The 21,026-nt window shown below is 34.2% G+C and overlaps 2 protein-coding genes across 2 annotated transcripts; both read right to left on the bottom strand.

Annotated features, from left to right (window-relative positions):
• Positions 1-967: 967 nt before the first annotated feature.
• On the bottom strand, positions 968-12,910 carry LOC128997377 (trichohyalin-like). Its single transcript, XM_054423014.1, has 11 exons — positions 12,771-12,910; positions 11,693-11,739; positions 11,396-11,520; positions 11,159-11,275; positions 10,708-10,815; positions 8,634-10,470; positions 6,375-6,425; positions 5,250-5,605; positions 4,175-4,288; positions 3,462-3,557; positions 968-2,958 (listed from the first exon to the last, which is right to left on the bottom strand). The coding sequence occupies exons 2-11, from the start codon at positions 11,717-11,719 to the stop codon at positions 1,065-1,067; spliced, it is 4,725 nt and encodes a 1,574-aa protein (XP_054278989.1). The 5' UTR covers positions 11,720-11,739; positions 12,771-12,910; the 3' UTR covers positions 968-1,064.
• A 1,281-nt stretch (positions 12,911-14,191) lies between these two features.
• LOC128996359 (DNA ligase 1-like) lies at positions 14,192-20,319 on the bottom strand. Its single transcript, XM_054421640.1, has 4 exons — positions 20,235-20,319; positions 19,465-19,548; positions 16,530-16,631; positions 14,192-15,961 (listed from the first exon to the last, which is right to left on the bottom strand). Exons 1-4 carry the CDS (start codon positions 20,255-20,257, stop codon positions 14,275-14,277), a joined length of 1,896 nt encoding a protein of 631 aa, XP_054277615.1. The 5' UTR covers positions 20,258-20,319; the 3' UTR covers positions 14,192-14,274.
• Positions 20,320-21,026: the final 707 nt, after the last annotated feature.

Below are 21,026 nucleotides of genomic sequence, written 5' to 3'. Positions count from 1 at the left end.
AGTAAATTGTGTTGTTTCACAGCCAGATATAGATCATTTTTGAGAATACTTTCACCAGAATGCAATAAGAAATACAGGCAAGAAATACATACATTAACAACACTATTGTCAGGACCACGTAAGTTTGCAGTTGAGGGAGGAGCCTATTTACCATATGGTTTTGAATGAACCAATGAGAACCGTGCGGTGTTGCCAAATCTGTTAATACCAGCTGATTTTGATATATTGCTTAGTATATTTTAATTAGTGTTGTCAACGGGCGGTGTGGCAACGTCGCACTAGCCTTGTCTTGTGATTGGCTGCCACCAACTGCAAACTTACGTGGTCCCGACAATAAGGAACTATCTGTATAGGATTACCAAGGTATATTAATGAAAATAGCTCCTTGTGGATTAAGAGCGCAAAGTAAGTCATTGCCGTTAGAGAACTGTAGATGGACATTCTGAGATTGACAATGACTTTTTGTGCTTGTACTATACACAAGATTTTTCCTACCACCATAATTAATTTATCATAACACACAGAATAACGTTTAGTTGTATGTAAAATATCATTTAAGTTATGCTATTTGCTTATTGGTGGCAAAATAAGTTAAAATTAGTTTTACTAAGAAATCCCGAAGGAAGACGTCCGAGAGGAAGGCCAAAACAAAAATGGTGGAGCCAAGTAAAGAAAGACATGGAGCAACTAGGAGCAACTGAGGAGGATGCAGAGGATAGAGCAAGATGGAGAGGCTTTGTTGGTGCGGCCAAATATCTTCTTAGATATGCATGGCCCTGAGAGTAAGAGTAAGTAAGTATTTGCTTACTGGATGTTAAATGTTTTATAGAAAAACCAACAGTGAAATCAGCTGATTTAGCGAGCGGGAATGAATTCAGCAGATATTGACTATTTTGCTTACTGTTAACAGGCATGGCAACGTGATCATTTCCATTTAGTGGTAGGAAAACAATATTTAAAGTAACAGTCCAAAACTATTAGGTAATTATAAGCATACATTTTTTATTTTTAAATATTACAATTGTACACCTGCGTAATAATCAATATACAAAACAATAAGTGTGTTAATTATGATATTCTGTGGTCCTTATTTCTGTTTCAGATTTATTCTTAAGCTGTTCATCAATCTTTTTGTTCCATATTTTGCCTTCTTCTTTCATTCTACTTTCTTCTACTCTCCATTTCAAAGCCTCTGTGTGCCCCTCATCCCTCCATGCCTGCCAGTGAGTTTTACTTCTGCGCAGATCTGATATCTGTTTTTCAGCCTCAGTTAACCTGCTTTCCAGCCAATTTCCCCACTCCTTAGCTGTGTTTGCAATATTTTCTGCCCAATCAGCCCAGTCCTCTGCAGATTTCAGATTCAAAGGACTCTCTGTATCTGGTACTTTGCGCCTCCTAGGAGGTGCTTCCACTCCTCTCACTTTCGCTGTGACCCCAGCAACTGTGCTTGAACTTAACTTTTGTACTTGTAATTTGCTTTCTGTTTTAGGCTTAACTTCAAAAGCAAACCCAGGGCTCTTCCTTGGAGGTAATACTTCATGGATTTGCTTTTCATCTAAGGTTTTTTGTTTGATCTCTTCTGGACTTTTGTCCTCAACATGTTTTTCCTCTAGTATTATCTCTTGTTCAATAAGACTTTTCTTATCATGCTTTGGTAGTTGTTCATCTACATTGGTTGCCTGTTCTTCAATTAATACTTTCTTGTCCTCTTTCTTTTCCACATCCTCCTCTCCTTTTGTCTCAACTGGTTCCTGACTTAACTTTCCGTCTTCTTCTTCTTCTTCTTCTTCTTCTTCTTCTAGTGTTTCTTTCAGTTCTTCAGGCTTCTCTATTTCATCTTTATTTTCTGGATCTTTATCTTCCTCCTTTTCCGGTTCATTTTCATCAATCCTTTCTGGTTCCTTTTCTTCTTTCTTTTCTGGTTCCGTTTCTTCTTTCTTTTCCGGATCCGTTTCTTCTTTCTTTTCTGGTTCCTTTTCTTCTTCCTTTTCAGGTTCCTTTTCTTCTTTCTTTTCCGGTTCCTTTTCCTCTTTCTTTTCCGGTTCCTTTTCCTCTTTCGTTTCTGGTTCCTTTTCCTCTTTCTTTTCCGGTTCATTTTCTTCTTTCTTTTCCGGTTCCTTTTCCTCTTTCTTTTCTGGTTCATTTTCTTCTTTCTTTTCCGGTTCCTTTTCTTCTTTCGTTTCCGGTTCCTTTTCTTCTTTCTTTTCCGGTTCCTTTTCTTCTTTCTTTTCCGGTTCTTTTTCTTCTTTCTTTTCTGGTTCCTTTTCTTCTTTCTTTTCCGGTTCCTTTCCTTCTTTCTTTTCTGGTTCTTTTTCTTCTTTCTTTTCCGGTTCATTTTCTTCTTTCTTTTCCGGTTCCTTTTCTTTTTTCTTTTCTGGTTCCTTTTCTTCTTTCTTATCTGGTTTCTTTTCCGGTTTCTTTTCCTCTTTCTTTTCCGGTTTCTTTTCCTCTCTCTTTTCCGGTTTCTTTTCCTCCTTCTTTTCTGGTTGCTTTTCCTCTTTTTTCTCTGGTTCCTTTTCCTTTTTCTTTTCTGGTTCTTTTTCTTCAATAGGTTCCTTTGTCTCTTCTTCTTCCTCAAGCTCGCTCTCATGTATGTCTTCTTCTGGAGTTTTTCTCTTCCACTCAGTTTTGTAAACATCATCTATCCATAATGCTAAACGGTCTGCAATATGTACAATTATTTTATGACTTTTTTTCTTGGGCCTTTCCACTTTGATTTTTTCCTTTGTTAGGTCACAAACACGGTCTACTATAACTTCTGTAATTTTTTTTATTCTTGGTGTCCTTCTTTTGGTCAGCATTGCTTCTAGGTACTTTTCTAATAGATTTGAAAACATTTCACAGTACTCTTTTGTCCATTTATATTTCACCATATTTTGCTTTGTTTTTTTCAATTGTGATGAAGGTTGTTTAATATTAAAAGTTTGTTGGACACTATCAATGAAGTCTTGAGCTTCTCTGCAACAAAATGACACAAAATAACAATAGAAAATAATTATTTGCCAACTACCAAGCTACAAATAATTGATCTGTCACTTTCAGTTAAGTGTTAGCTATGATCCACTTTTGAAAACGGACCCACTCACACACACAATGTTGTAAACAGTGATCAATATACATACATTTTTATTTAAGTGATATGAAGCAGAGTATACCCCTGCAACAGCAAATCTGCAAGCTCGAACAAGTTTTTAATTTTCTGATTAATAACATTTTACCAAGCCTTATACACACTGAGAAAAAAAAACCCATGAACTTACTTTTGTTAGGCTAACATTGAGACAGATATTCCTAATTATACATCATTTTAATGTGCAATGTGAAAACTATAAAATAATGATGTCCCACATTAAGTGTGGTATTAACTAAGATATCTAGAATAAAAAGATCCTTTATATTACAAGTGAGTTATCCTTTGTACGTCTGATAATACCTGATTGTGAGATGTTAGTAAAACTTACTCAAATGACATTCCAAATTCATTCACCAGGAAATTGATCAATATTCCTGTAGTTTCTGGAGTCACAATATCACAAAAGGTTTCTTTTTCTTCGCCACTAAAACAGAATATTTATTTTTAGACTTTATGGTGCTTACTGCTTAGATCTGTTAAAGCAATTCAAAATACAATAGACGTTTTCATAGCTAATCATATGTTAGTTGTGAGGGTGACTCGTTTGTAGGGACTCGCATGTAGCTTGACTCCATAAAAAGCATTGCCTCAGATCTACACAAGTCAGTCGCTGAACCCCAAGGCAGATTTGATCAGTCTTGGACCAGAGCAACCTGCAGGCGGATTTTGGTCTTGCGTATGTCTTGGTCACGTTGCGCCCGTGTGTACACACACCCTCCACAACACTGCATATGAATACAATGTTTCAGAACAACTGTGCATGACTAGAGGTCATCTAAGGTTATCGTTGTCGCGGGAGCAGACCGAAGTCGCCTGTAGGTGTACCAGGCTTAAAGACAGGGTAGTTCCGTTATGGTTGAAGTCCATAGGCAAGCTTACATTAGGGATGTTTGAAGTATGAGGATAGTGAAAAAGGCTGGTATAGACCCAGTGATGTTTTGATTGCGAGCTTCAATGCTATAACTATGCTACCGTGTTTGACATTCAAAGCGTCGTCTGACAATTGTTTTATTATTGTGGTTTTTCATTTTAGATACTTACTCTCCAGCCTGGGATTGTACAAAGTTATCTCGTTTTCGCTTTGCTCTCCTTTTCTTTAGTTTATTGATCGCTAACTCAGGGTTGTCGCGGTCCACTTCACCTGCCCATCGGTAGCTAAAAACCAGGATACTGAAAGTTAGCAGCTGCTCCATGTTAATTTTAATACTAACAATATCAATTTTATTTTAAAATTAATAAATAAACGGTAGGCCTATTAGCAATCCGACACATACTTTCTCCCATTAGCTTGTCAACAGCCTTATCATGGGTAGGTAGGAGTAACTATGATATTTTATCGGGCAAAACCACAAAAGCTGCAATAACTTTTAAACCGTAATTTTACAGCTGTAGGGGCTGTTCCATTTTATTTAGAGTTGAAAGGACTATAACATACTAAACCAGAATAAAAAATGGTCAAGGTGTCGGGAGAATTTCTTCTTTGTGAAAGATATTTCACTAAGACTAGCAATTTAAAAAGCTTTTTCAGAAAATTGTTATATTATTTTAAAAATATTGTAAAAAAATTTTACATAGTAATAAAATGTAATTTGTAAATCTTTTTGGGGAATAAACAATATTTTGATTTAATAGATTTTTTAAATCTGATTTTACCGTGTTTTTATGGAGAAATCAAATAAGCTGTAATTATTGTTAAACCGCGATTCTGACAGCAATGTATGAGGATTGTAGAGTTTTAGAGTTAAAAAGAGCTGTAAAATACTAAGTCTTAATCAAAATATTTCCGGTGTTTTTTATATCATTTAGTAGGAAAATCACCATTAAAAATATAAATTAAATAAAAACGCTTAGAGGTAGCATGGGTTAGCATAGGACCAACATCATTTAATCAAAATCGGAACACAGGGACCCAAATGTGATAAACCCACCCAAATGTTGACCTTCTCCGTATACTATGGATAGAGGGAGAAACTAAAAATCCGAATAGTCACTTTTACAATATAAAACCATCACATTATGCAAATAGTAGCCTAGCTGTATCCAACATATTTAGTTAAACCAGTTCAACACAAAACTACATTAGAAAAACAGGAGAAAGCTACACTTCAGGACATACCCTCTTGGTGTAGCCAGCATTTCCAAGTACTGTTGGTGAGTTAAAAACTCCCGTTCAATGGATTCTGGTTTAAAATGTTTGTGGACACACGGATCATAAGTATCAGTGACAAAAAGTTGAGCTGCAAGCTTTTTCTTTCTGATTTCTGCTTTCTTTTTCATTTTCTTTGTGATTTTTTTTACTTTTGCTTTTCCACGGGCTTTGTTTGTTTCCATCTCACTGCCAGGATTTTTACTATCCTTTGTCGTGTTCTTTTTGTTTTTTTCCAAGCGATCAGCTGTGTTTTTCATTGTTGTTTGCGGTTTAGTTTTCTTCTTGTCTTTTTTCAAACTTTCTTCATTAAGAACATTGGTTTTCTGAAAAAAATAATTTATTATGTATTGAAAACCTTTATAGGCATATGCAAAATGCATATATTTGAAATATCTATAGTATTTTACATGTAAAGTGCAATATACATTTCTGTCTATAATGTGTCAGCGTTAGCAAAAATGTTTGACCTAGCTTGTTTAGTTTCTTATGATAGCTTATGATCTTATGATATAGCATAGATAGACTAACCAACACAAGTAGACTTCTCATCCCATTGTAAATTTTGAAGCACGTTTTTCGTGTCTAGTTCATGTACGTGACACAAAGGCGATAGTGTCGATGAAACTTTGTTTCCATTATTTTAGGGTTAATTTCTTGATTTGTGCTTTACTGTTTGGTTATATAACTAGGGGACAAGTTATTGTTTATGATTAGATCGTATTATTTGGTTAAACGAGGTTTTAAATGGCTGTAATAACGGGAAACAAATTGTAAACAAAACACGACCTCTACATAAACCGTACATGAACTAACAATAAAATTGTCTTCAGCTGTTCCATAAGGATGAGAAATCTACTAAGGGAGTATGTTTTATCTATGGATATAGTTACACATTTGAAACAAAATTTAACACATTCAAAAAGGGGGGAAAACAACTTTTACCAGTTAAATACTGTGCAATTGCTTAAGGGGCTTACCTACACCTATTTATAATTTTTTTATATATAAAAATGTATAAATAAGTTTGTTTGAGGTAGGCTATATAGTAATTTAAAAGGTAGACTACTTACAGAAAAAAGGTATGCTACTTACAGAAAAAGTCACTGTCATGTTTTTGATATTTTGTTTAAATTTCTGTCCTTTTTAAGTCCTGAAAAAATTAGTAGTTTTTCATTATAAACGTTAAACGTTGCATGTTAGCACAGTTGTTGTCATTGTTTGTTTCAAGATTCAAAAATAGAAATATTTCCTTAATTTCCTAGGAAATTCTTATTATCGGATAATTTTCTACTATTAGTTCAAGGAAGTAATAATATGTAAGGTAAGAATTCAAAACTCAAAGAAGATTCAAACAATATCCAAACAACCTCTTAAAGTCCCAAACAAACAAATAGTTGAGTACAAAATGTTAACAGTATGTAAATTAGAAAATTTCTTTGGTTGGGCATGGACTATTTACAAACGTTTGATTACAAACAAATATTCTCAATTCCATTGGTAGTAAGGTTTTAAGATTACTTGCAGATGTTTGGGTTTTGGTTTTTTGCCGCTCTACCAACAAATAGTTTCCCTTTCATAAAAAAATCAAAATTAATAATAATACAGAGGGGCAGGTATGAATAGAATACTTTTTAGGATATTGTAAATTAAGGGGTAAGTTAGATACTTAACTCTTAATTATAGAGGTAAAGATTACCAACACTAATACAGTGAAAAGCAGATTATAAGCAAGTACAAATCTAAAGGAAATGAACAAACATTTACATTTGGAACAAAAAGTAAAAAGTACTGTACACACTTGACAATAAGAACTGTCTGTACATTATACAGTAGGGGGTCAATAATTTTCTGTTGGACCTAAACATTAAATGAAGAGAAATAAAATGTATATTCACTGTCAAACTGTTAGATACCTTTGAAAAATTAAGAGAAAGGGCTGCACTTTACTTGACGTCCTACACTCATTCGAATGAAAATATCGATCGATATATCGATTAATCGATTGCTTCATTCGATATATTGTTTGGTTAGTTAGGTAAGGTTAACCTAACCTAACTAACCAAACGATATATCGAATGAAACAATCGAATGAAAATATTAAATCGAAAAAAACAATCGAAAGAATGTAGGACGTCAAGTAAAGTGCAGCCAGAGAAAGTTAATACATCAATAGTTTTTAACGTTTAACTGTAAATCCACAAGGTAAAATGATCAAATGTAACCTCCATTTCCTACAAAACCTTTCATTCATTCACCTTAATTTATTCAAGAAGAAAATACATTCTTTAACGGATTGTAACCAAAATATAGAAAACAGAGTACTTACCACTCAAATCCAGTTATTTTATAAATCAGAGTATAGTGTACGAGTTTGATAAATGAAACTAAAATTTGTGATGTGCTTGAAACCAAAATTGTTTTGTTGTCAAATAATGTTTTCAATTTTAAATAGAGTCAACTCTATCAGGTGGTATTATTTATTATCATGTGGAGGTTATTATACAGTTTGCAGTAATTAGGAATTTTTTCCTATACATTAGGTAACGTATATAAATCTTTGCCCCCTAAACATACTCCGTTAAACTTCCATCTTCCATCCAACCATGACCTAAGGTGACTAAGGTTAAGCATCCTCAAATCAAAAGCGACTCAATTAATTTGCATACTGCTAAAATTTTCTCAATCCAAAAAAATCACCAAAAATATCCCAACAAATCCTAGAAAAAATTGTGTACCTCCAAGAAATAAACAAAACACACTCTAAGCACAAAATTCCCCGATTTCTCACCAGACCTTTTTAAGGAGCTTAAAAATAAAAATAATTTAGTACATCAAAGTGTTTTTGTACAATTATTAGTTACGGAGGTTTGCTGCGGCGGGGGTATTTTATTTTATAAGGGTAATCTTTCCAAATTCCCACATGTTTTCCCATTAAAAACAATGTTCATATTCTTACTACATTTAAACACTATATGTTAATGAAATTAAAATTTCCATGGCCCGTAGGTAACAAAGCAAGCTTTAAGTCAAGAAGATTTGTTTTGTAGGCAAAGGCTAAATAGGCACAACATACGTTGTTACTCTGGCCTTATAATGTATGGGGATTGTAAGTCTGTGTCATCCTTTTATCTCTGGATAAAAGCAGAGTTCATTACTCAATTATGTTACAAAATTCAAATCCTACAAATGAAAAAATTGCTCACACAAAAAAATTGTTTATTTCATCTACAACGTTATCATACAACATGTTTTTCATTATTAGAACAGTACACAACAGACAAGTCACAACTTGTATACACAAGGTTAATATACGTATTCTCAATCCAAAATTGCTGTCTTCACTAACCTCTATGTCCGACTTGTTTGCTGGTCAAGTTTTCTATCCCACCTTTTACCTTCATCCTTGATTCTCTCTTCCTCAACTCTCCACTTTAAGGCTTCAGTTCGTGTTTGATCGAGCCACGCTTTCCAATCTGAATGTTTGCGTTTATCAACTAGTTGTTTTTCACCTTCAGTAAGCCTGCTGTCCAGCCATTTTCCCCACTCCTCACCAACACTAGCGATGCTGTTTGCCCAATCCACCCATTCTTCTGTTGATTTCAAATTGAGTGGACTTCCTGATTCTGGGACTCTGCGAGGAGGAGGGACGTCAACTCCTCTAGCCTCAGCGGTTTGCTTCACTACTGTGCCAGAGCTTAATTTTTGAATATGCAACGTGCTTCCAGTCTTTAGCGTAGCTTCAAATGCAGGCAAAGCAGGTTTATGAACTGTTGAGATGGGCGACTTTGTAGGTTCGGGAATTGGAAGTGATTTTTCTGATTGTTTTTCAGAAAGTGATTTTCTTTCCGGCTCCTCCTGCGGAACATGTTTTTCTTCTGGAAGCTTTTCGTCACTCTTTTCTTTTGGAACCACTTTATCCTCAGATGCCTTCACGTCTTCCACTTCTTTAACTGATGTCTTGTCTTCAGCTTCTTCCTTTACTGGTTCTATTTCAGGTGGAACTGTTTCCTCTGCTACTGATTCAACCACTTCACTTTGTTCAGCCTCTTTAATTGCTGGTTTATCTTCTTGAGGTGTAACTACTTCTTCCGGGGGCATTTGTTCCTCAAAAACGGTTTCAGATTTTTCTACTTTACCTTCTTCCTCTTTGACTGGGATTTCTTCAGTAACTTCTTCTTTAGCTTGTTCCTCCTCTTTAGGCTGTTCTTTCTCTTCTGGAGGGTTTTCATTTTCTTGAGGCTTAGCCATTTCTTCACTTTTGTCTTCAGCTGGCTTATCTTCAACTGGATAATGTCCAGCTGGCTTATCTTCAGCTGGCTTATCTTCAATTGGCTTATCTTTAATTGGTTTATCTTCAACTGGCTTATCTTCAGCTGGCTTGTCTTCAGTTGGATTATCTTCAACTGGCTTATCTTCAGCTGGCTTATCTTCAACTGGCTTATCTCCAGCTGGCTTATCTTCAACTGGCTTATCTTCAGCTGGCTTATCTTCAACTGGCTTATTTTCAGCTGGCTTTTCTTCAGCTGGATTTTCTTCATCAGGGACTTTTCCAATAGTCTGATCCTCTTCTTGTGGTAGTTCTTCATCTTTAATCTTTGTATCTTCTTCTGCTACTGGTAGTTTGTCTTTTTCTGTTTTAGAATCCTCTTTAGTTTTAGATTCTCTGTATGTAGTTTTCTCATCTACAGACTCTTCAGCTTCATTTATTTCTGTTTCATCCTCTATTGACTCTTTCTCATCTTCCTTAGCCGATTCTTCCTCACTCTCCTTTTCTTCTTCAGGCATTTCTTTCTCATCATCATCTTCTTCTTCTTCACTCACTGAAGGCTTATCTTCCTTGGGTTTATCCAAGTCATTTACAATCTCCTCAAACCAAAAAGCCAAACGTGTAGCAATAAGAGTCAATGTCCTTTCACGCTTAGTTTTAGGATATTGCAACGATGTTGTGTCCCCAGTAACATTACAAATATCATTAAGTACCCGTTCGGCAATCCTTTTTATTCTTGTTGTTTTTTTAGTCATCAACAAACTGACAATGTATTGTTCAATCCTACTAGCAAACACATCTGAAAACTTTTTTACCCATTTATGTTTTGGACCGAGATTAGTTATTGCTTTAGATTGTTTTTTTACACATGGTGTTGGTTTTCCCACAGTGCTTTTGCAGTCGATAAAATCTTCAGCCTCACTGAAACATATTAAATATTTCAACTTTATTCAATATAATAATTACCAATTACACAGTATTTACTTTTACCACAGAAAAATAAAAAAAAGTCTATGTTTCATATTTCTCTGTCCTGTCCAACCATTTTCTGTCCAACCAAATTGTTTAAGGCTTTGTCATAATTGAAATTAGCTCGAAAAAAAAATTCAAGGTGTACAGTGCTATAATATTAATGAGATTAAAGTATAGATTACTTACTCAACAGTCATTCCAAATTCACTGACAAGAAGGTCTATCAATCTATCAGCAACTTCTGGTGACATGACGTTCCACATGTCGTTTATAAACTCTTCAGCAAAGCTGAAACTGAAAGATTTTTGTTATTTCTTGTGGACTAGGTAATAGTAATACAATGGCAAGTGTATTAAGGTGGTCATTACTTAGACTAAAAATTAGTTAAAACTTGCTTTAGCAACAACAACCTTGTTTTTTTTTTTTTGAACTTTTACCGCCATTTTTTAATGTAATCACTACACTAAAGGTGTTTGCGATTGTGGCCATACTCAGATAATTGTATATTTTTGGTTCTTAATTTTTTACCAATAAGAAAACAAATTGAACAAATATCTTAAATGTAACCTGCCAATTTACACCCACTAAACACAGCTGGAAGTTGAAATATTGTGAATCTTAACATTACAAAACATACTCAATACAGCGTAATTCTTGGCTTGGCACCTCTTCTTCACCTCTCTTGTATTTCTTTTTCTTTGACTTTTTACTGTGTTTTTCATTGTATTCCTGAACGGCTTCTAGCCACGGGTGTCTGTAAAAAGGTTTAAAAAATTAAGACAGTTCAAGATAGCAAAAAAAATTCAGTTAAGTAAGTATTTAGTAGGATTAACCACATAAAAATAAATATAATTCAAACATTTATCTAACTTACGCCTTTGGAGTAGACAGCATGTCCACATACTGTTCAGGAGTTAAGCACTCTCGCTGTACCAACTCAGTTCGGAAAAATCGGTGAAGACACGGCTGAAACCTCGGTGGTTCATAAACGTCTTGCTTCTGAAATATTGAAATACAGTGTTGGAATTGTAAAACTTTTGTAACTGTAAAACCAAACAAACTTTCAACCATGATTTTTTTTTAATTTCATCCAACATTGAAATTTAAAAATGGTAAATACTTTTTTACAACAGTTTATAACTAAATAGGAGTGCAGTGAAATGATACTTACTGGGGAATACATGCTTTGTTTTCTCATTGAACTGGTACCAATATTTCCTGAAAACACAATCATTTTTATGTTTCTTATAAATATGATTAAGATTTAAAAATCACAAAAATTTTGAAAAAAATTATTTATATAATTTTACAGTATGCCAGTATGTAATTTTATAATTTTACTAGTACGCTATGAGCATAGGCGGCTCTAGGCCCCAAAATCTGTGGAGGCTAACCCAGGAGTTGAGGGGACAAAATTTAGAAAAAAAATGTTCACGGAGAGGGGGGCATATGTCGGAAGCCTGCCCGGAGGTCTGCCCCAACGAGGACGGGGGCCAACGGTGCTCCCCTGAAAATATTTGAAAAATATAACCTCCCACAACTTATTTTAGGCTATTTCAAATTTAACATAAAAGGAATTATGGATCCCACTGGATTTCCTATTCACTGTAAGGATCTTGTAATGGGCTAGTTTGCATATTCCATGTAAGAATTTCACCCTTACATATTAAAAAAAATAGTTCAAATAAGGTAAAAGAAAGGAACAGACTGATTAAAACCCTAAATTTGTGCCTAGGATGAATTGCTGGTTTGTAGCTTATAACTCAGGTCTACTCACACTTTTACGTTATTATTTTTTTCAATACTTAGGTACCCTACCTATGTAATAGTATACCTATTTAGTTTCAATTCTTGAAGTCATGTTGTGTTGCTCAGTATCTTGGCCATTATTTTCTACACCCATTATTTTTAATTTTATACTTAATTTCTTTATACTAAATTCTTTATACTTTATTCCGCTACCAATATATTATACAAGACTAAGCCTCATGAGAGCTACAGTATTTTTTACAGTTGAATTGTCATAAGAAATCATTTGATGAATTAAGAACACAAGCCAATATTATGGATTATAACTTATTACACATACTATAATATTTTTTAAAAGACATTTTTCTTACTTGACTAAACAGAAAATGAATTTTATTGCTGGGTGCCCCCCTGCCTCTGACACTCTGAGACTATTAGTAATATTTCAAGAGTAAATGTAACTGATTATCACTCAATTGGATAAAGTTGATTTAACTAACCTGTTTACGATGTTTTTTAGGTGTAGAATTATGTTGCAGTTGAGACTAAATTGAGAAATATAACTAAAATTTGGAACCTCTGTCTTGAAATGTTAGTAATTGAGATTTACAAAAAGTTGTATTGTTGTGGAACTTGTTTATTCTATCAGCTGAATTAACATAGTAAAACTAGTCTATTCTCAACTTAAAAATAATATTTGAAAAAATTTACAAAAATATGGCTAAAATGTGTATATAACAAAAAAATATTAACTTTAAAGGATTTTACTCAGGTTACAAACATAGATAAACTTGTCTGTAACAAAACAACAACTAAGAAACACTGTTTGAACTTGAAAATGTTATTATCCTTAACACCAGATGGCAAGCCTTTTTTTTACTAAGGCCCACACCTTTAACTCCAGGCTTTCAAAGTTGTTGCAACACTGTCAGTATTACATTTTAATAATTAACATGATGTTTAACACACGATTACATGAGAGGGTGCCACCTGTTCGCCATGTTAGCTTATGGGACGTCTAGTGCTTAACACCACTATTTGCAACGTTGCCTCTACCAGGCCGTGGCCTGAATTTAAAGGTAACCGCACTTTTCACTCAAAATACAGGAACTATGTAACCTATGGCTATAAAATCTCGATTCACTTTCAACCAGTGTTTCCACGCTATTAAAACCATAACCCCGCTTGCTGGGCCAAGAAAATCTCGTTTTATCCCTCCTGAATTTCCCGTTCAATCCAAAGTCATAATTTTTAAATAGCTATATAACCCTGTCCTAAAAATGTAATCAATTGGGATAGTTTGGTTGGTTTTTATCTAAAAAGCAAAATAACTAAGAATATTAAGAAATCAGAGGTCAGGTATAGCCTGTTGTGATAGTGTGCATATCCAAAAAAATCCTGTATATGGAATAGTGGTGGGAATCACCGAATGAAAATAACCGAATCGATCGGTTATTGATGCTGAATAGACTAATTCGGTTATTTTATCCTGGTTCGGTTAAATTAGTCTTACCGTGCGATTCGGTGATTTAGTTGATTTAGTTTGTCACATTATCAGGGAACTAAAATTTATTCGGCGATTCGTTCGACTAAAAATTGCCGATTGACGCTAAAAGACTAAATGCCATTCAGTTTCCCATAGGATAAAAATTAGTTGTGGTTTGTGACAGTGAATAATGACTAAAATTGATTCGGTGATTTATTCAACTAAAAATAACCGATTGACGCAAAAAATGACTGATTGATTATTCGGTCATGGAAACCATTCGGTTATCCCATCACTAATATGGAAACACTGCTGCAAAACCTAAACCCAAGTTCTATCATTGACTTCGGATACTGCAGTAGATGGGATGTCTTGATGTCTACTTCAGTATCCTATTGTCATGGTAGTACACTTTAAAAAAATGGTCATACAACATCTTCATGAATGGGATATAATTATTTTTAAGACACAGTATAAGTTATACATTGTTTACAAGTATAGTATGCATAAAAGGAAAGTCAATAGTTCACAATATTTGTCTCTTTTTCTGGCCCAGGGGTTTTGCCACTGACAATTTTCTTGTTCCATAAGTAAGCTTCACCTTTTATCTTATGTTTTTCTGCGCGCCACTGTTGAGCTTCATGTTCTAAAGAATCTTTCCAGGTTTTCCATTCATTATGTTGTTCAATCTGAGCTTTATCCTGAAGCAAACGCTCCTCGACACTGTCTAAAGCTTTGTCTAACCACTTACCCCATTCTTCTCCAACATTCGCTGCCTCTAAGGCCCAGTCAGCCCAATCTTTCGTAGTTTCACTATTTATTGGAGACATTGAGCGGGGAAGTTTCTTTCTTCTAACGGGAAACTCAATACCCTTCACGTCAGCCACCTTTGCAGCAACTGTGGTTGAACTCACTTTGTTCACTTCATATTGACTGCCTTTACCTACTGTGATTTCAAACGCTGAACCTTGTTTCTTTATGAGTGATGGTACTAATGACAGTTTAGCTGAAATGTCCCCTGATGGTAAAATCTTTTCCAACCAGTTAGCAACAATAGAGGCGGTTTCTTCAATATCAAATCTTACAATGCTATCTATTGATTTGTCGAACTTTTCTATGGCTATTGCTTCAAATCTCTTTTCGATAATATTTTTTACTGCCATTTGCCGGTCAGTTTTACTTCCATCTTTTGATGTACGCTCAATGTCTTCTTTCAATAGTTCTAAGATATCTAAATGTGTCCTTGACGGTTCTTCTAATGTATCATCGACTTTTTCTGCGCTTTCTTTAGATTCCACAATGTTAGGTTCCACTCTGTGCTCCTCTATTTTTTCCTCTTCAACTGTATCTTTATCACCATCAAGTTCACTTTTCTCCCCTTCCTCCTCCTCATCTTCTTCTTCTGTCTCTTCTTCCTCTGCTTCTTCTTCCTCTGCTTCTTCTTCTTCTACAATTTCTTCTTCCTCTTCAACCATTTCCTCTTCTTCAATTGCTTCCTCTTCTTCAACTGCAGACGATTCTTCATCTTCTGTCTCTTCTTCATCCACTTCTTCCTCTTCTTGTACAGACACTTCACTTTCGTCTTCAGTTGTAACTTCTTCTGATTCCTCTTTGCTTTTTGACTCGCTTTCATCACTTTCTTCATCACTAGTGATGTCTTCACTTAAAATGTCTCCTTGTTCTTGAATTTTTACTCTTTTCTTTTCGTCATGAGTTAACAATCTTTCGATTTCTGACTCTGACATTTTATCCAGTTCATCCCTTTCTGAAAGGGTGGATGTCTCTGTAGACATTAAAGTATCCAATGACTGTCTCTCCCAATCCCCAAATGATTGAACAGGTCTATAGTGTTTTTCCATTTCTCTTTCCATATCAGTTATCGCTTCATCAAAATAAGTTGCCATGCGATCCGCCACAACAACTAAAGTTTTTTCTATTCTTGTCTTGGCAGAATTCACCGTAGTGTTTTCCCCTGTTAGATCACAAAGTCGCTCTAGAATTTTTTCTGTTATTTTCTTTGTCCGAGCTGTCCTCTTGGATAATAGAATTCCAACAAGGGCTGAAGCTATTGGATTAGCAATATCCCTTGAGAGCTCTTTAATCCATTGATTTCTCGGTCCTATCCTTACAAATTTTCTGTCCTTTTTCAAACAAATGCGCTGTTTTCGAATTGCTCTTTGACTTTGAATAAATTCATCTGCATCTCTGAAAAAAATATTACATAGAGGTTAATTACCGAAACCAAAGATATTAAGAGTAACACTAATTGCAAAGTTATAAGACTCCATTCAAATGTGTTGACTTTTTCCTCGAATAAAAAAAATTATAAAAACTTCTACAGGATTAAAGTTTTTCTGTAGAAGATTTTAAAAAATTTGTTGTGTTTATGACCAAATCAACCAAGTCATTGATTAATGATAAAATTGAGGACAAGTGGAGCAGTGGACCTTTGTCCAATATTTTTTTTACATTCTAAATGTGAAAATTATTATGATGTATTGTTTTGCTTCTTTTAGATTTTACTACAAGTTTTAATTCATTTCATAATGTATCTTTATAAGGTCCATAATTTGTGACTGATTGGTGTTCTGGTAGGCCTACCTGTATTTATAGAATTTGAAACAATTTTCAATCTTTAATTCGTAATTTTTAATCATTGATGTGTACAAAGGAAAGTACTAAAATAAAATATTAAACTATTTTTTACTTCTTTAGTCTACAAACTACTTTGTTTGATGACATAAAAACTACCGTATCTTTTTACAAAACCTACTTTTTTGACAAACCCATATCTTCTGTTAAAACACAACGAAGACGTTCAAGCATTTCTGGAGTCATAACTTCCCAAACATCTTCAATAAAGTCAGCGACGACACTGAAACAACAAGTAATTTATAACAGGATTGGAGACTGTAGAGTAATATACAAAAGTAAACAACTTTCTAAAACCTTGATTTATTTTGCCACACATTTGGCAGCCAAAAGCATTTGCTTCGACATTGGTTTGTGTATTGCTATATTTTACTATATTAAAAAATTCAAACTGATTTATGATGATTTAATTGAACAAAATCCTTTTTTATGATTGATCAGGAAAATATTTAAGTATTACTTTGAGGTAGCATTCATAAAGTACTTTCAAAACTGAAAAACAAATGCAAATCAGCTCAAAATGTTGTGCTTTTTATATTGTAAGTAATTGAGCTTACATAATCAAAAGCGTATGGACTCTCTTGGAAAACAATTGAGTGAAAATTTAAAAACGTACGTTTTCATGTCCCTGGCCTTTTAATTCGTAGATACTGGATTTGTAGTTTATTATTATGTGTTTTAATATTTTTTTGGACGGGGGCAACATGTTACACACATTTATTTGGTTTTAAATAGGTTCTAGGTATTTTTTTCGTATTTTTAAAGTCTCGAAATTCACGACCATGACGTGTCCCTAGGGTACATTTTCCAACTTCCACGCTGTTTTTAGAATAATTATTCATGCCGAAATATATAAAGCCATATTTTTATGTCATCAATGGTTATTAAACTAACAAAAAAGGAGCATATTATAATTTTATTGTCATTGCAAACTGACTACCACGACAAAATAAGTCTGTCCCTCGATTTGGCGTCACGACCATTTGGGAAAAATTTTCAACTTTGGAGCACGACAGTGGCAAGCCTGGCGTCGATGGAGTCAGTTGGTTTTAGAGACTAGTTCGGGGTGTACGTCAGGATTGTAGTGCCGGTCGTTTCGAGTTGAAAGGAGGAATTACAAGATTAATAAAGAAAAGATTGTGTTTTTTGTAATTTTGGTGTGTCCATGACCGTACGTAGTCATTCGATGAAGTAGACATGGTGTTAATTTTTGTTTATAAGATGTTTCAATTGCTAGATTAACCTAGAAGTCCACTTTGTATCCTTGAACATGAGGTGCAGGGCTACCGCCAGAACAGAGCCAAATAACTTGTAATTTCACGACCAAAGTTTCACGACCATCGCGGGTTTTTTCACGACCAATCCATTCTTATGGATTATAGTGTGTTTGGTCGTGACAATAACTTTAATATAATTGTAAATTAAAAAGTTTAGTTCAATTGAAACACATATTTTTATTATAACTAACAGTATAATTGAAGGATTGTTTAGAAAGATTTAGATTATTCCAGACAATTCACGACCGTACCGCTTGTCCCTGACCATCACGTTTATGATTTCTATCATAAAAATTTCAAAAATTAAAATATCGTCATATTTCAATGTTTTATACACAAACGAAGCACATCTCTATACAAACATAACGATTTTTCGGGTCTCAGGTAAGTTTTTTCGGAGTTATACAAACTTAAAAAGATTCTATTGGCTTTTTTTCAATTTTTTGAGTTTTTTTATTTTTTTCTACAAAGACCAAATATACCAAAAGCTCAGTGACCTTTTTATTGTATAATGGTCATAAAAGTAAATTACTTTAAAGCAAAACATAGTTATAAAAATAATATTAACTATTTTTAATATTCATTTAAACATCCGTTATGGTCGTGACAGGATTTTGTGTTTTTCCACTAAAGATGCTCTTTAAAAAAAAAACTACCAAAGATATTGCGTTACCATGAACATTTTATGAAACTTCAAATGTTAATGAATTAAAAAAAATAATAAAAGTTTTGAGAAAAGGGGAAAAAAATTTGCAAGTGCTTTTCCAGAAAACGTACGTTTTTAAATTTTCACTCAATTACAAAACTACCAAGTGCACTTGATATTTAAATTAGGCCTACAATCACTTTGGTATTTGAAAAAAATATTTTTGGACGATAAACAATTAAAACCTTTAACAGCTGTTAGAAATAATCCAACATGGCCGCTAGCCTCTAAGGACTCTCAACTTTAGGAACCTTAACAATGTTATGATTGAAGTTACAGGTTTATGAACGGTGGTTTTTTTAAAATGAAGCTTCCTGCCAAGTACGAATCTCGTTCTGCGATTAGATTTCTGTGGTCTCAGTCCTCATAACCGCTATTGAAAGTCCATTTCCAGTCGACGTGAATCGAGTAAGCTGTTTGGACGAAGAAACTGTGTGCAAGGAGCGGAAGTGTTTGAAAAGGTGGTTCAACAATTGCACCAAGTTTTCCTTGTGTCAGGCGCCTGTTGTTCATCAGTTTTGTTTGATGCAATGACTAAAGTTAAGGAAATTTTGCATGTGGATTGTGGTGTTACTGGACAAGAGGGATTATCAAACTAAGGGGACATATTTATAAGACTATCAAAGCCAATGGTGCTCTTCAAGTCTTAAACCATCAATCGGCAAATAAAGTTTCCTCGAGTTAAATTAGTGTTTAAATGAAAACTGATCAACACCCACTACCGGCCGTTGTTGAATTTGTGCGTGTTGTGCATTATACTGTGTCTTTGGCTATGAATGCACAGTTTATACATCAAAACACTTCAACTGGCAACTGTAACTAACCGATATTGGCCCCCTTTCCTCAGAAACCTAATCATAGAACGAGATACATACTTGGCTGGAGCTTCAATTTTCCTTCAAAACATACTTTGACTAGGCAAATCGTCCTTTGTGGATGGGAACGAACTAAAAAAAAGTCGATGAAATAAGGAACACGGTGTTGGTCTCAAATTTGATCTAGCTCTTTTGGGTGTGACAAGAGCTTGATGGAGAACTATAATTGATAAATGATTGTTGAACATCTATACTTACTCCCCAGCTCCTCCACCTTCAGATTTACAACCATTGTTTTCTCTGCTTTTATTTTTAGATGTTTTATTATTGGTGTTTTCTTTCCTGAAATCCAGATATAACTACTAGTAAGTTACAATGATAATTCATACGGTACTAATAAGAATAAATACTTCAAAAAAAGTTTTATATCTATGTGGGATTGTTTCTTGTGATAAATGAACTAGATTTCAATAATCAAAACATAACAAAGATATTTAATTTAATTAATTCAAAATTTAAGTCTGAAGCATTGTTTTTGGAAATAATCATAGGTTACAGTTTGGAAGAGGGATGAATTCTTCATTGAGCTCCTTGAATTCTTCTGTGCTGACTGCTGAATGTATTGAGATTGTATTAGATTTGTTTAGGATGCCGAAACCTAAGGGTATGTATTTTAAGGCAGAGATGCGTGAAGGATAAGCATATGAGTAAATGAGGTTACAGCTTTGTCCCTATTAGATAAGCTACTTCTTTATCCAGGTCATTTATAAAAAGCTCTTGATAATGGAAAACTGAACCTAGTTTCAAACTATCAAATAGCTTTTGACTGAATGTTCTCAGGACTGAACAGGCAACCACTGTATCCACATAGCTTTAAACCTAAGTTGAAACTTAAGTACCATTAAGATTAGTAGGCGGTTCATGGAGAAAACAAAGAGGAAACGGTCCTCACAAAATCAATGTATTTTGATACAAACTGCTTATGAAACTAAACAAACTCTCTAATCAGATAAGTAATAAAATCTAACCTGTTATCATGTTCATTGACCATTCTGATTATTCACAAAAAATTTTGGATGAATGATTTCAAAAAGTGTTGTTTATCTTTCAAAAGTTGTGTTTGTTTCTTACAACACCTGGGTTTAATATAATTTGGAACACATGTCTACTTTATCTTTAAATAGTAAAATGGAGTAATCAAGTGCTGGTTGCTAGTGATAACTTGTTAGAACTATTCTCATTTCATATACTTGTTGCCCTGATTTTGTCCAGTTGCCCACATTGTAGGTACACAGTAAATAATAGATTAATAAAACTTACTACAATCGGGTGCTTCTCTGTAGGATCTCTTTTTTGCCTGTCCACAATTTTAATTAAGGTGTCATTTGGTACCATCTATCGTATGATCTTGAGGGACGAATGGTTATTGGCCTCACCCCTCTAGCCTTTGGTTTATGTCTCAAGGGGACTTTCTAGGGCCCAGTGTTGTTGACAAACTTTCTACGTAACAGTTTTAGATGTAAATTGTAATTTAACATTGACTACCTTCAGTTAACATTTAACCAGCCAGATATTGTAAACAGAAGACCAAATAGATTTTGAAAATGAATTTAGAATACACAACGTGCATTGATACAGTTTTGGTCTCTTTTTCTTTTGTTTTTGCAACAAATTACAAAAAGATTTTGTATAGTTGAGGTCAATATGAGAGTAACTTAGGCTAAGAAGTCTCAGTAATCTGCAATGATAAAATGTCCAGTGGTTAGCATATCAATTAGGGCCTATAACATTCAATAACTTAGGCTACTTTAAATAATTTA

Source organism: Macrosteles quadrilineatus, unplaced genomic scaffold (assembly GCF_028750875.1).
Source record: "Macrosteles quadrilineatus isolate MER2022 unplaced genomic scaffold, UCM_ALF_1.0 Scaffold_6__1_contigs__length_79288215, whole genome shotgun sequence".
NCBI classification, from domain to species: domain Eukaryota; kingdom Metazoa; phylum Arthropoda; class Insecta; order Hemiptera; family Cicadellidae; genus Macrosteles; species Macrosteles quadrilineatus.
Note: the sequence above shows the minus strand (reverse complement) of the source record. Positions and strands in the feature narration are given on the sequence as shown.